The sequence below is a fragment of the Maniola jurtina genome, chromosome 11 (genome assembly GCF_905333055.1).
Source record: "Maniola jurtina chromosome 11, ilManJurt1.1, whole genome shotgun sequence".
NCBI classification, from domain to species: Eukaryota; Metazoa; Arthropoda; class Insecta; order Lepidoptera; family Nymphalidae; genus Maniola; species Maniola jurtina.
Genome location: NC_060039.1, coordinates 9,188,586 through 9,204,022, shown reverse-complemented (window position 1 = coordinate 9,204,022; position 15,437 = coordinate 9,188,586). Strand labels below are relative to the sequence as shown.

The window sequence follows — 15,437 nt, the reverse complement described above, 5'->3', positions numbered from 1 at the left end:
TTTCGCTTATCAATTCGCTGTAAATTATCATAATATTTTGTCCTGTATCGTTAATCAAAGTGATTTTAAAGTATCTAAACGTTTTTTGAAATTTATTCAAATATAATAGTCTTGGTAATGCCGTAATAGTAAAAGCAGATGGGGTAAATTTATTACCCTATTTGTACCCAGACCGTGAGTTACATTAGTGATATCATAACTCTGAGGAGAAGATAAACTCTGCCGAGACACGAGGTTATCTTGAAAATGATATTATAATTAAAATGCGTTTTATCTAAAGTTGTTCTTACTTCGAGTACCTATATTTTGAGAAATTTTTGAGAAAAACAATTTTTTTCTGATAGGTATCCTAGGTAAATTTTACGTTTACAAATCCTAAGTAACAATGTGAGGATAGGACTGCAGGTACTAACAATAGAATCACTACTAATATTATAAATGTGAAAAATGTTGGTTTATCCTTCAATCACATCGCAACGGAGCTACGGATTGACGTGATTTTTTGCATGGGTTAGTTAAAGACCTGTAGAGTGACATAGGCTACTTTTTATCCCGGAAATTCAATGAGTTCCCACTGAATTTAAAAAAAAAACTAAATCCACTAGAACGAAGTCGCGGACATCAGCTAGTAATAAATTGCCGAATTCGGTAAACCAATACCGAATTTAATTTCATAATATCAGAACCGTGGAAGCAAAACATACGTATTGGTAAAAAAAGAATTAAATACTAGGACACTAGATACACAGGAATGTTGCCTTTGCCATCAACCATATTATTATAAAGTATTCCAAGTTGAGGAAAAATTGTCCTTATACACTTGGGAAGAGGTCAAGTCACAGTTTTAACCACATTGGTAGAATAGTTAATAGAATACGCATAGACATTGATGCCGACCCTGTTAAGTGTTTGATACGTTTTTTCCGCTTACTCACAGTATGAAACAAACAAGTTCATTATTGACCAATGCGTATACGAGGTACATTCATTTATTTCATACATCATCAGTCCAAAGCCACACGTCTCAGAGTTAACGCGTTTGACCGCCACTCTATAATAATGAAGTCTGTTTACATTTTCTTAGTAGTTTTCACCTCATGTGTTTACGTTAGCTACTGTAAGGATCTTATCGTTGGAACGAGTTTCAACAACAGATTGATATGGCAACAGAAGGCTGAATACAACAGTATCCCTTTCAAGAAGAGGGTCAAGGAAGTTTTCTTTTCTGATCCTGGACAACAGATTATCAAGGTAAAATTAAAAAGATTTTAAGTCTTGTTGAATCGTAGGTGCCCGCTTTCTTCAAATTAATTGTTCTTAATACTAATTGCTTATGATAGATATGAGAATGAATTTTGAGTAAACTTGACAAAATAATACAGAATATGCTTTTGGGTCTCTACACAAATTGTAACTATGTGAATCACTCTTTGGTATAATACATACTCTATAATATTATAAATGCAAAAATGTATCTATCTATCTGTCTGCTAACTTTTCGCGGCCATCCGTTTCACCGATATTGACGAAAGGTGCTCAGATCCTGGGGAAAGACATAATAGATATATCACACTAATATTATAAAGGCGAAAGTTTGTATGTGTGTGTGTGTGTGTGTGTGTGTGTGTGTGTGTGTGTGTGTGTGCGCGTGTGTGTGTGTATGTGTGTGTGTGTGTGAATGTTTGTTACTCCTTTACGCAAAAACTACCGGACGGATTTGGCTTAAATTCGGAATGGAGATAGATAATATCCTGGATTAGCACATAGGCTACTTTTTATCCCGGAAAACCAAAGAGTTCCCACGGGATTTCGAAAAACCTAAATCCACGCGGACGAAGGTGCGGGCGTCAGCTAGTATGTCCATATTACATAGGCTATATGCCGAAGTTGCGGGCATCATTACTAGTTTTCTACTGCGATTAACTCATAAAGTCAGTCAGCCAACTTGTTGACCTTCGCATTATGTATTCAGAGTACTGAGGAGTGAGGTACAAGATCATTTATAAGCACTTGCTTTTGCCCGTGTTTTTGCCTCTTGTCTCTATTTTTGGTTGTCTCTATTTGCCTGGGATATATTTATTGTATGTAGTTCATCAAGAAGTGTTAAAGAGTAAATACATACTTGCTTGAAACCTGGAAACACTTACATTCCTTTTTTGGCAGTCTTACCAAAAGCTTAAATTGGTCTTCATTTTATTCACCAGGTTGAAACTGTTTGACGAGGCTTTGTAAGACTTTTTCGTAAATCTTGAGAAAATTTAATATACCTAGTGTATGTAATAATGCCAGTCTAGAGGTTAAGACGTCGTCGGCCTCATAGTCGGGAGCCCGGGGGTACGATCCGGGGCAGACTGATCTCCCTCCCGCTCTAACTGTTCAGATTTAGCGTTTTATGCAATTAAATATCACTCGCTTTATGCTGAAGGAAAACATCGTGAGGAATCCTACATGCTTGATTTGTCCATACAAAGGTGTGTGACGTTTCCCATTTGGCCAGCGTCGTAGACTATGGCCTAATCCTTCTCGAGAACCCGTGTTCAGAGTGAGCTGGCGATGGGTTGATCATGATGATGATCATATATAAGGTATATGCTATGTTGGTACAAACAAACATAAACAACTAAGTCGATTGTTGTACTGACGACGCTACCCGTAGATCACAGAGTTCGTAAAACCTGCAGTGGCATCAATTTAATCGTAGTCAATTTTGAACGAAAGATTTACGAGCACGTATCGCCTTTGCGTCATACTAAACCTGCTGTGTGTGCTTTTTGGCAACTTTTCGTCTCATTGGTAAACTGTTTCAACACATTGTAACTAAGCGTCTACCTACCTACCTATCGTTTGAATATTAGAATTCAGAATGAATGATTTTTTATTTCACACGAAAATGAGAGTAAACAATGTACAATTAAGGTAATAAAACGCAAAAATAAGTAGCATGCTTATTGCTGCAGCCAATTTTTTCCAGGCAGCCTTTGCTTAGAGAGGAAATGAATGAAAGCTGGCATTCATAAAAATTAAGAATTCTACAAAAATTACCATTTTATGCGATAACGAAAACAGTATTAAACGTTAATTAACATGTTTGCCGCAGAATTATTTTATTTACTGTTTATATTGGCATACCTAAGTCGTGATTTTCAAAGCCACCACAAAATTATAAAGCTCTTCTTTGATTCGCTCGTTTGTAGCAAAATCAAAGCGAGGATATGTGAAAGTCATTGCTTTTGTAGGGTTTACGTTCGATATAAAACTAATGAATCTCGAAAGAGTTTGCATGTTTATAAATAGTATAAATAGTTAAATAATAATTATTATCCTATAAGCGGCCTATATAGCCTATAAGCGGTGATAGCCTGAGAGTTGTTCACACTGTTCTCATAGGTTTGTCAGGTTTGTCAAGTCTGGTTTGTCAAGGCAGGCGTGGTTGACTATGGCATAAAACCCATCTCATTCAGAAAGCAGAACTGTTCTTGGTAGTAGGCTGGTGATGGGTTGGGATGGGATGAGAGGATAACCCACTCACAATGAACCCTTGAAATATGTGGTTGTTGCAAGTCACGATTCTTATTTATTGGTTTTAGTCGTATAACAACACATATAAATCAAACTTTAGATTTACGAATAACATGACTTGCCACCTAGTACTAATCCTAGGTCAATTTTATAGTAAAATATTGAAAAAGGTTTACTTAAATAAATTCTATATTTTATATCGTTTCGACAAAATGTTAATAAACGGTTAAACCAGTTTGTAAAATATTATCCGGAGCTTTTCACAGATACAAGGTATTGTGAATCTATACATATAGGTTTGATCCCTTTGTTGAACCTCCTCACGGAACGCGTGCGATGATATTAAATCCCCTTCAATCACAGCCTCTGTTCAATTAATTAAATATTTTGTTACGCCTTTATTCGATCCAGCTGTTGTTCGCGACTTCGTTCGAAATTATGTATTTTACACACTACATACATTATACATATAATAGCTTGGATTTGGCCATCAGAGACCGGATTAGTGCGAAAGCAATATCCGAATTCGGTCCGAGTTTTTTATATCGTATTTTCACGGATTCGGATCGGATGAGGGCATAACCGCTCTGAGTCTAGAAACCTTTAGTCCAGAACCTGGCTAGAACCTCTTGTGTCTAGAAATAATAATTTTTATTTGTTTTGTTTATTTGTTTTAGGGAGTAATAGCGAGAGACCTAGATCACACCGAGGCCGAAGCAACCATCACCGCTGGAGGCGTCGGCCAATCATATGCCAACATAAGATTGAAGAGCGAGCGAGGCTCCGGCCTGAATTACCAGATAGAAGTCTATGTATAAACTGAGACTAACTGAAAAGCATTAAAATTTAAAACTCGACATGCTTCGAAGAAAGTTATACCTACAATAAAAAAGTACATAATAAAAACAATTTTCTTCATTTTCAAAGGCAGGGCAGTTTAAGAACTTACAAAAAATCATAAAGGTATTCGTATTTAATTAAAAGTTACATGATGTAAATATAAACCAATAGGAAATCTAAAATGTCATGTAACTATGACAAAGTCATATCTATTGTTGTGTGTGCACATAAAAAAAGTTTAATTAATTATTCCACGCTGTGGATGTAAAAAGTTGTAGGTATCTACCTACGTCATGATAAACATAAAATCGAACAAAGCGGCAATGGCTCAATGAATTCGTTATTGGTGTTCAGGTTGCTATTCTTTGGATACCTAGTTACATTAAATAGTAATCAAATATTAATTAAGAGCCGGAAAAAGGAGGCATTGTATTTGTTAGCGTAAATTCATTCAACATTATTTAATATGAATAAAATATATTTTACACCATTTATTATTTTGGTTTTTTTCTATAAATAGCTATATGATTTGTGAAAAAAAATATTTGATACCAGATAATGCCCGCGACTTCATCGTGTGGCCAAATGTATTTTATAAATCCCGGGAAACTTAATGATTTTTCGGGATAAAATTATCCTATGTGCTAAGTCAGGATATAATTCATTCATCCCAAATTTCAGTCAAATCGACTCAGCCGTGGCGTTAAGGAGTAACAAACACTCAAACTTCCACATTGTAATGTAGAAATTAATCGAGTTTTTTTACAATGCTAGGAAAATAATAATTATGCGGTTAGATTAGTTAATGTAACAGGTAAGTACCTATAATAATTAAATAATTGCTCTAGAACAATAAGCGTCTCATTTGATGTCGTCATAGGAAACGTTCATTAACAGCTCAGAAATACCTACCAATCTTAGATCAACACTTAAGTCCTTAGATGAATAGATTCGCTTCATTATTTCCTTTTAGCAATTAAAAACAGAGGTATGCATAATTTTATCAGCAGTTTAGAACAATTGCGTAAAGTACGTAGCGTGTAAAATGTATAATTATATTATACAGACGAATATTCATAGGATATTGAGGCGATTTGCTCTATTTAATTTTAACCGACTACGAGTATCGTTGAAAAAGACATAAAAAGTGAGACAAACGTATCAAAAATATTATGTTAATTATAATGAAAATATAGCATGGTATCGTTTCTTAATTGGTGGTATTTTTATTAGAATAGAATTTTAATTTTCTCTTTCTCTTCAGAAATAAAAAGTTCTTTAAGTGATGAACACTTTGTATTAGGTACTAAAAGGTAGGTGTGTAAAATAAAATATCTAAAAGTTTTAAAAATTCTATCCAAACATGAACTCTTTTTAAAAGCTTTTAGATCATTGTGACCTGTTTAACGTACACCCATAACTGCAGCTTTCATGAAAGAAACATGATTTATATGAACATTACTGCCGTGAAAGGCGATTAATCGACCATCTTTTCCTGTGCGACTCTCCACAAAATATTGCGCATTTTACCTCGTCTTTGTCATTTGTGAAAGAGGAGAAAAAAATGGTGGATATAAATGGAATACCCGTTTTGTTAAAAAGCACACTAAACATCTAGAACGTCTTTTGTTTGTAGAACTATAGCTCCAGAACGAATAATACAGATTCTGTTATGATGCTTTATAAAAGCTTTTCTTGGTAAAGATTGATTGAAATCCGCATTAATCTTTGGAAACTATACAGTGTCTTAAAACTTAAAACAAACTGTGTTAAAATCTCCTGTAACCATGTAGTTAATTACAAGAAAGTTCCTTCAGATTTTAATTACAATTAAAATCTGAAGAACATCCTTAATGGAAAACGGGCACGACCCTCAGTAATGAGGAATACGATGCAGGGAGTGTACTTAGTTGTCGAATAGTTGTTACACGTTATTGAGCGCGTTTAATTTCCTCCTCCGGAAATCACTGTGTAGTGAAATCGTTTATGCTGAAAATCAGAATCTTTACCTACACTTTTTCAATTACATTGATTTTCAGTGTTGCTATTAACATGATTTTTTTTCAACTTTTTTATGAATGAGCAAATAGATTTAAGAAAAAAAATTATCTTTGTTTTGTTTTGCTAAATTAGAACTAAGCTAAAAATAGCTAAAAAACCTTGGTCCTAAAAATTCTGAGTTCATAAATGTAAATATTATATACTACAACATTAAAATATACCAAGCGACAGAAAAACAATTTTACTATAATATTTCAGCGTTTATCGCAGTCGGGTTTTAGTTTTCAACTTTATCTTTTTTTAATTGTTTTTGATTTTTTTGGCGATAACTCAAAAAACATTTCTTGCAGTTAACGGCTTTTTAGATATAAGACGGCAGTAATAATTACTTCGCTATAAAGAACACAATTAAATTGACTGAAACCTTTGTTTTCCTAGTAGTTAGTTTAGCTTTAGCACCACGTGAGGATTTGAAATATTTCGTCTCTTTAAATTGCATGGATTAAGAACAACAACAGTACACCAGTACTTGGAATGAGAAGCGGCAAGTTAAATGAGGTTTTGAGTACCTAATTGTTCACAAAGAGGCGGTTAACTCCGCTGGATTGTGGTAGCTGTGGTCGTTTTCCTACTTTTTTGTTTATAAAAGGTAAGTAAAGTGTATAGAAGCGGGTGGATGAGGAAGGCAGAGGACCGCGTTTGGTGGCGCGCTCTTGAAAAGGTCTATGACCAGCTGCAGTCGACGCATACAGGTTGATGGATTGGATTTGCAGTACTTTGTAGAGTAAGTAGATCTTTACCAAGCGGATACGGGTTTTAATACGGGTCGTTTTCTTCAGTTATCATTTGTATAATCAAAATTTCTAAAACAGTAGAGCTTTAGCTTCTAGTCCATGTAATTATAAATCTCCACAATATAAATTCAACAACCCATTTTGGCAATCGTCAGCCGCGTAGGTCTACTTTACCCCTTCCTTTCCAAAATAAAACTCAGATATTTCGAACATAATCCAAATTTACATAACTCATTTAATTTCAAGTTTTTCCTCGCTAAATTCACCAGAAATTCTGCAGCAACTCCTGCAAACTTACTTATTGAATGTTCCGATTGAATCGGGGTGAGTCCACCTAAATAGAAACTTTAATCCCGTGTTCATCGGATTTTCGCTTCTTTTTTGCAATAAATTGTTCGAATTCGATAAAGTATTAAATGTATAATCCGAGGGGCTTAATTTTGATTAAATTATTACAATCTATCCAGCTATTGGCTATAATTCAGTTCATTTACTATTCAAGTGATTGCAGTAGGTACTGATTTGTATCAAATATGTGGAGGGTTCATAAGTGGTATCCATCCCTATTATATAATATTATGTACACGAGATAAATGAAAGATGCGCGGAATCTATTTATTTTTTAATTCGATTAATGTTTTTGAATACAAATAATTGGATATTATGGAGTAGTCGTTAAATATATTTACAGACAAAAATAAATTAAAACAATCGAATGATCAAAATTAACTTTAATTAATGCACTACAGTATAAAATGTAGTATTTTACAAATGGGAATGAAATCTACCGTAATTAATTTACAGTACATCAGTAGGTACTAATTATACAAAAATGGTAAAATACAAGTATTAATTTCGGGATGAAACATAACTGATATGGTCAAAGAAATTAATACAAAACAGAAAAGCCGAGAGAACCATCATAAATGGCCGGGTTTTCAATATCCCTAAATATCAAAATTTAGTTTTAACATCGCCGAAGAGAGTTAGTTTCACAATTTGCATGTACTTGAAGGGCATAATATGGCACTATGGGTGGTCGAAGTTACCCGTTGTGAGGGTTAAATTGGTTTCAACGGCGTGTGGTGCAGTTAAAAAAAGAAAAGGTGCTATCAAACAACTCTTCAGAACACTCCCCAAATTTTAATTAGGCCAAGAAATTATGGGCCAAGAAATGAATTGTTTTCAAACCCTGATGAAAAGTTGGGAACGTGTAGGACGAAGAAAATTTTTGTTTTGCTTTCAAATGGAAGAGATCGCGCTTTGTTTTACTAAAATAATATATCCCCTTTACTTTTATATGCAACTTTGGCTTAACTAAATAAAGGAAGCATTAATAATTATTTATTTTTGTTTGTGAGTTTTTCTTTGCTAATATGTAACGTTTCTATGAATCAAAGTGTTTCTATTATAGACCTATAAACACTCATTTGTAGTTAGTTATATTTTCCGACAAAGTTATTAAAATCACACTAAACTCCAACTATTCGTGTAGGTAGTTTGTGAAACTGGTTTCGTACAAGAGAAGTTGAAATAGCTCTTACAACTATATCCGTTTATAACGAGAAATTGTATGAGTAAACTCTAGGTGTTACCGAACAGTATAAAATAGGAAAATAGGACATGTAGGTACAGCCAGCATCAAACTTTTTAATAAACTGAGTCATAAATCCGACACCGGAAAAGTAAAGGCTGTGCTAATAAATTGTAAACAATTACTTTATATAAAAAAAGTTTACGCCATGATTTTTTAATTTGAATTTACCTCAAAACAATTGAGTCATTAATCAATAAGAGCCGGACGTGTAAAAATAATATCAATAAAGAGATTTCATGAATATATTGTAATAGAAATGTGGCACCTCTAGCCACTTCTGATATGTCCTCAAATAAATATAAGATGTATCTTCAAAATATCTACTCGTCTTTATTCGTGGGAAGAATAAAGACGAGTAGATATTTTGAATTGAATTTAATTGTTCAGGTTTCCTCATTAAGGACCGGGTCATAATAGCAACGATGCGGCGTCTCATTGCGGTCGTAACTTGATGCGTCGAAAAGCAAAAAACAGAAGCAGTTTTTCCTAGATAACAATGGACTCAATCTATTTTGCGGTGTGATGGTTGTGGCTTGTGATGTGTAATACATGTTTATGCGACTTAGTCTCTTGTGCACGTAAAGATCGTTAAAAAAATCTTGTGGTCGTGCGTAATATGCCCCTCCAGTTTTGAACTAATGCAAGGTATTTATTTTGTAAGCTGACTGTACCTACATAGGCAAAATAGTAAATGTTGTAGACGGCTTGCGAAACAAATTTAATTTCCTGACCTGAAAATTATAAACAGTAATGAAAACACGAACGTGTGAATTACATCGGAACTTAATACGTTATAATTATCCGAAGTTTCATAATTTTGTTGAAAATACGAAAACCGATTTAATTATGTCATGTTCAACCCATTTCCGCCCCACTACTGAGTACGGGTCTCCTCTCAGAATGAGAAGGGTTTAGGCCATAGTCTGCCACGCTGGCCCAATGCGGATTGGCAGACTTCACACACCTTTGAGAACATGGAGAACTCTCAGGCATGCAGGTTTCCTCACGATGTTTTCCTTCACCGTTAAAGCAAGTGATATTTAATTGCTTAAAACGCACATAACTGAAAAGTTAGTGGTGCGTGCCCGGGATCGAACCCCCGACCTCCGATTAGGAGGCGGACGTTCTAATCACTAGGCTATCACAGCTATTTAATTATACTTTGGTTAAAATAAATGGTTTTTTATTTATTTAAGGAAGAGCCGGACGAACGTTGTTTATGTTGTGCAATTTCGGTCACGTAATTTACTAATGAGAGTGCAAACGACGCATTTTGCACCGTAGTGTTGCCTAAACCGCTTTAATATATGAAACTGAATGCAACGTAAATTACGTGACACAAAAATTCCTAACTCACAAAATTGTAGGTGCTCGTTTGACCTCAACCTTAACCGCATAATGTAGTAATTAATCTACACATCGTTTATAATATTGCATTCAAAGTAACAAAAAGAAAAGTTTCCGCCTTCGTTTTAGTTTGAAATATAATTTGGTATATTTTCACTAAATTTTGTAGCACAAATTTTCAATATATTTAAACTTATATAACAATATATTTTCAAAATATATTAAAAATATGTTGAATCAAAATACATTAATACATTTCTAGATAAAACGTTAGTTCTTGTTAGCTGTTCGCATTACGCTTATTGATTTGTTATCTTTATCTATCAAATAATAATAATAGTTTTGGTTCCACGTGAGATTGATGATTCCTTCATCCACCATTAGAGTAACCATTTAATGGAGATAAGGCGAAAACCAAGAATAGAAAAAAAGTTACAAAACTTAATTGTTATGTGATGAACGCTAAAAGCTTTTAGCACCCCACGCTTTTTCCAATCCAATGTTACAAGAGGAAAGTAATTATTTTTACATTATTTTTGCGAAATAATTACTTTTGTACCAGATGATGCAAGAGGAAGTCATTATATTTTTAATTATGTTTTGGTCAAATTCATCGTGCCAGTGAAATTGAGAATTTATTTTCCAAAGGCCAAAGCCATATTAACTAAAGAAATATATGGGGAATATAAAACATTTTCTTTAATAAAGGAAAATGCTTTATCTATTTCAAACTGAAGTACTTACGTCCTTAAAACTATTTGTCGGTAGAGAAATGGGACATCTTTAGAGGTTCTAAAGCATGAGCGTCACTTGCGTCGAGCAGACGGAGAGGGCGAGATACAATTTATGAGGCAATTCATCAGACCTCTTAGAGCTCCTGCACCCCTATTCTTTATTTTGTGCTCAAGTTTTACTTGACATATTGATTATGATGTAACTGCCGGTATATTTCAAGCTGTAATATAAAATACGCAGATTTAGTTACAGATAAAATTTGTAAGTCTTGTTGTCTCTTTAAGTTATCATTTTTTTAAAACTAAGAGCCAGTTTCGCAATCTCTAGATAAATTTAATCTAAAAAGGCCTGATTGTTTACAAATTATTTTGGAAGTTTTTCCTATATACCTAATGCAGATATATTTACCGTATATCTTGCTAACTACACCATTTATGCTTTTCCATAAAATTATATTATCTAAGATTCCAAGAGTACAGGTATCTACTACTTCTCTGCACCTACTTGACTAAAATATTTTGTTTGACAAACAAATTAAACTGTTGACAGTCAACGAACAAACGAACTTAACGAAATAAAATGAAAACTCAATTAATATTTAAATTACCTAACGAATGCACAAATAAACACAAATTATTATTTAACGCGTTTATTTGTCAACCAAAATGAGTTCGACAGTAATTTTTCGGTAATTATTATAATAACATTATTTATCAGAGCTCTTGTACACGGATATTATCATCCACGAGAACTCACTTTGCAAGAACTGTCTTTTAAATAATTCAAAAATACCAAAGTGTGTAGGATGAAGGAAGCTACTTCCTGATTCTATAAATAGCAAACTTAAACAGACATATTGTATGTTTAAGTTTTAACTTACTGTGTTTAAGTTTTAACAGTATAATAGTATCAGTGGTACTGGCTAAACTCTGTTTGTTTATAATCAGTAGCAGATTCTGCGGGGCCTCCAAATCTTACTTGAGAAATACTTTGTAGTCAAATTCCAAATCAGGTTGAAATGTTAATGTTGAGATGTTAAATATACAGTAAAGAGTCAAATTGGAGATACAGGCCCCCAAAATATTGAATTGAAAAAGTTTAGAGTATCTAAGGATCATAATTATTTGTCTGACTTGGTGTTAGCTGGCGGGCATGTTCTGCCTTTTTGGAGTGTTTTTTTTTTTTTGTTAAAACTGACTGGGAAGCACTCTAAGGGGGTGCCGTGCGTACCTACATGTCGGCGAGCGCCGGCACGGACGGGGTCTATACTTGTATAGTTTAACTAACTTGTTACAAATAACTACAAACTTGACATTGGCTAATCTTTGTAAAGCCAGACGAGAGAAAAAAAAAATTATTTGTCTGTAAAATCAAATGAAAAGTTTCGCGCTCACTTTGCTTATTAACCTTTTATTTTATATTATATAGTTTTTGTGAGTATAGGAAATATTTATTACTCGTTATTTATAACAAATCTTGATAACCGATTTTATTCAATAGGTACCTATCTGGATGTTAACTTTCTTTTCTATTTTACTTTTAGTATCATTTCTGCAAGATTCAAGAAAATAAATTTGCTTTGAGTTAAAAAAAAATCTAAAAATATAGTTTAGTAGCTTTAAAATACGGATATTTTTAGATCATGGATTCAAGAAGGGGCCTCCACATTAGCACAGCCTTGTAGTATTTCGTTAAACTGTGACATTAGGTTGTACCTCGGGCGTCAGAAAGTCATGATCCCTACTGTTTATAAACATCTAGAATAGAATTTTATTCAAGTAGACTTTTGCAAGTGTTTTTGAATCGTCAAAATAATTTACCACTGGTTCTCTAGTATCTTGTAACTAGCACTGCTTAGATTTGTATTTTAAAGTGCCCACCAACTACAAATGCTAGCAAGTGGCAAATACTCTGAAAAGCAAATTTGCTAGATACTAAACTGCCAAGTTGATTTGTTTATTTTAGGAGTAGGTACTGGGTCAGGCGCATTTTGAAAAAAACAGGTTCTCAATCAACTGAAATTTTACACAACAAAGGAGATTGAATGAATGAAATTTTACACACAACATCAAAAAAGGAGTGTACCTAATGTTTTCAGGGTTCATATATTTGTATGTATCTATGTGAGTTTCTTTATACCACCATAACTTCTAAATGCCGGACCAGATTTGGATGCAAGGAGTAGGTATTGTTAGAATCCTAACATCATTCTGAGTGAGACTGGCTATAATTTTTTTGAAAAAAAAAAATCAATATGGCCACTATATGATGCCATTTTCAGATGTGGAAATTTTTACTTTTCAGTTCGTTTTTGGCAGGCAAGTCATGTATTTTATTTTTTCTAAATTCTAACTAGTTTTCTTAATAATATTTCATTTCACATTAATTAAAATAATGATTAAAAATACCTACTATAATATAGTATTTAGTTTTGTGGCTATCTCATGAACCTGTTCTGTTCGGAATTGTTACACTATAGAACTGAGGTATCGGTTTTAAGATTGTAAGAATTGTCTGCAGCAGAATGGCGATCAGAATGCGGCACAGAACACGTCTTGTTTGCGACCGAGTGAGCAAACTCGTTCGCGCCGAATTTGCAATTCGTTTGTGGACTACGAAATACTCAGCGCCAGTTCAACTCTTTTGTGAATTTCTCCACTAACGACTCGCATGCTAATATTGAATCCTACTTGGTAACTAACATACAATTTTTAGTCATCTCTATGCTTTATACATATCCATCTTACCTACTCAAAATAGTAGTAATAATACTTACGAGTAAGTGTTTGTCTATCCAATGCAATCCAATCAGTCCATCCACAGCTGGACATTTATGGCTTATTCAAGAGCGCGCCACCAAATACGGTCCTTCGTCTTCCTCATCCACCCGCTTCCCGCCAACTTCTTCGGGTCATAGGTTCAGTAGGCCGGAGGCTACACAAACACAAAATCCATTTTTTTAATATTTGCTCGTTCGTTTGTTTGTCGGCGTCAATCTTAGAAACGAGCACAGATTACTTTTTACGTACGAGAAACGGCTGAGCTAAGTTTAAAAATTAATAAATCAATATCATCATTATTATCCAATTAGACGTCCACTGCTGGACATAGCTCTCTTACATGATAATTATTATTATATTTTATGATATTTTAATTTAAATTTTATGGTATTTTAATTTTTAGCTCAAGTATTGTTTTGCCACGTAAAAATCGCACGGGATTTAAAAAACCTAAATCAACGCGGACGAAGTCGCGGGCATCAGCTACTTACACATATTTACAATGCGAATAGAACATTCAAGAATTTGAGATTATACCTGTGGGACAAATTCGGGGAAACTAAGAGATAAAGTTGAAACACCTTGCCATAACCCCGGGGACAGAAAATAACTGGAAAATAAACAAACGTTGTTATTTAATGATACACAAACAAAATACAAAACGCGTATCCGAGTCTCTAAGGGCTGATTTTCCAATCGTCATACAACTTTTACCTGAGGATAAATTTGAGGTTTTGACATTTTCCTATAGGAGGATATCTGTCAAAACGACAAATTTATTCCTCTGATAAAAGTTATTTGACGATTGAAAAGTCGGCCTTAAACTTTGTTGTATTTCAATAAGATATAAGGATAGGGTATTGGACCAGTTTTTAAAAACTGTTCTACGTTAATCACTGATGTCTAAGGACTGTAGAAAATGTTTATTTTATGTTCCATTACTTCTACCTAGTCCAAGAAAAAACGGAAAAAAAATATTATACAAATAGAGGTACGAAATTTGTGTGGTTTACGCCGACGAAATTTTTTATTTATTTAATTAACTTTATAACTATCAATGCCTGAAAAAGGAGTTTTTTTTCTATGTATCTATTTAAAACCTTAAAGTTCTATGCCCAGGCTGATTAGTATAAAGCATTGTGATAACTAGTATTAGTATTAGTTTTATTCTATGCTCTGGTTATTATTGTATCAGTTTTCATTTTCCCGACACGACATAACTTTGATCTTCGGGCCGGATAAACTTTTGCTCCAATACTTTGCTACAAAATTTCTCACTGTTCGCAAAAACACGTAAAAGAACGAAACAGTATTAAAAAGATTTATAGTCTAACAAAGTAGCACTCTCATAACAAAAGTTTTTAACGGCGAACAAAAGCAGCAAAGTAATAAGATATTATTATGATATAACGCTATTATATGCTATATTAAACATGAACGATATCCAGTTCATAGATAATATGTTTCTATAAACACCAATGTATAAAAATAGGTTTTATACTAAGGTTTTTTACTGAAAAATAGGCATTAATTTTTATTTTGAGTGTCTATTTTAACGTGATTTAAACCAAGTAAGTATATTACCTAACTATAATAGCCGGTTTGAGTTAATACATGAAGTGCTACAATAAATACCTTTTGGAATATTTTTAAGTTGTGGTAATAATAATGCTAGATAGGTACTGTAATACTATTTGAGTTTTTCTTTTCTATTTTAGTATGTTATCTTTTTGAAAACAGCAGAAATAGAACAGCAGAACGAACTCAGAGCACCCGTATCTGTACACATTCAGAAACAATAACTACATAATAATACGTTTAAAC

General features: G+C 33.6%; 1 protein-coding gene across 1 annotated transcript; it reads left to right on the top strand.

Annotated features, from left to right (window-relative positions):
- The first annotated feature begins 979 nt into the window (after positions 1-979).
- On the top strand, positions 980-4,853 carry LOC123869829 (probable salivary secreted peptide). The gene is made up of 2 exons (XM_045912891.1): positions 980-1,251; positions 4,197-4,853. Exons 1-2 carry the CDS (start codon positions 1,060-1,062, stop codon positions 4,335-4,337), a joined length of 333 nt encoding a protein of 110 aa, XP_045768847.1. The 5' UTR covers positions 980-1,059; the 3' UTR covers positions 4,338-4,853.
- Positions 4,854-15,437: the final 10,584 nt, after the last annotated feature.

Coding starts and splice junctions, on each gene's coding strand:
- LOC123869829 (XM_045912891.1), top strand. CDS start 1,060: ATGAAGTCTGTTTACATTTTCTTAGTAGTTTTCACCTCATGTGTTTAC. Junction 1,252..4,196: donor CTGGACAACAGATTATCAAG/GTAAAATTAAAA, acceptor TATTTGTTTTAG/GGAGTAATAGCGAGAGACCT.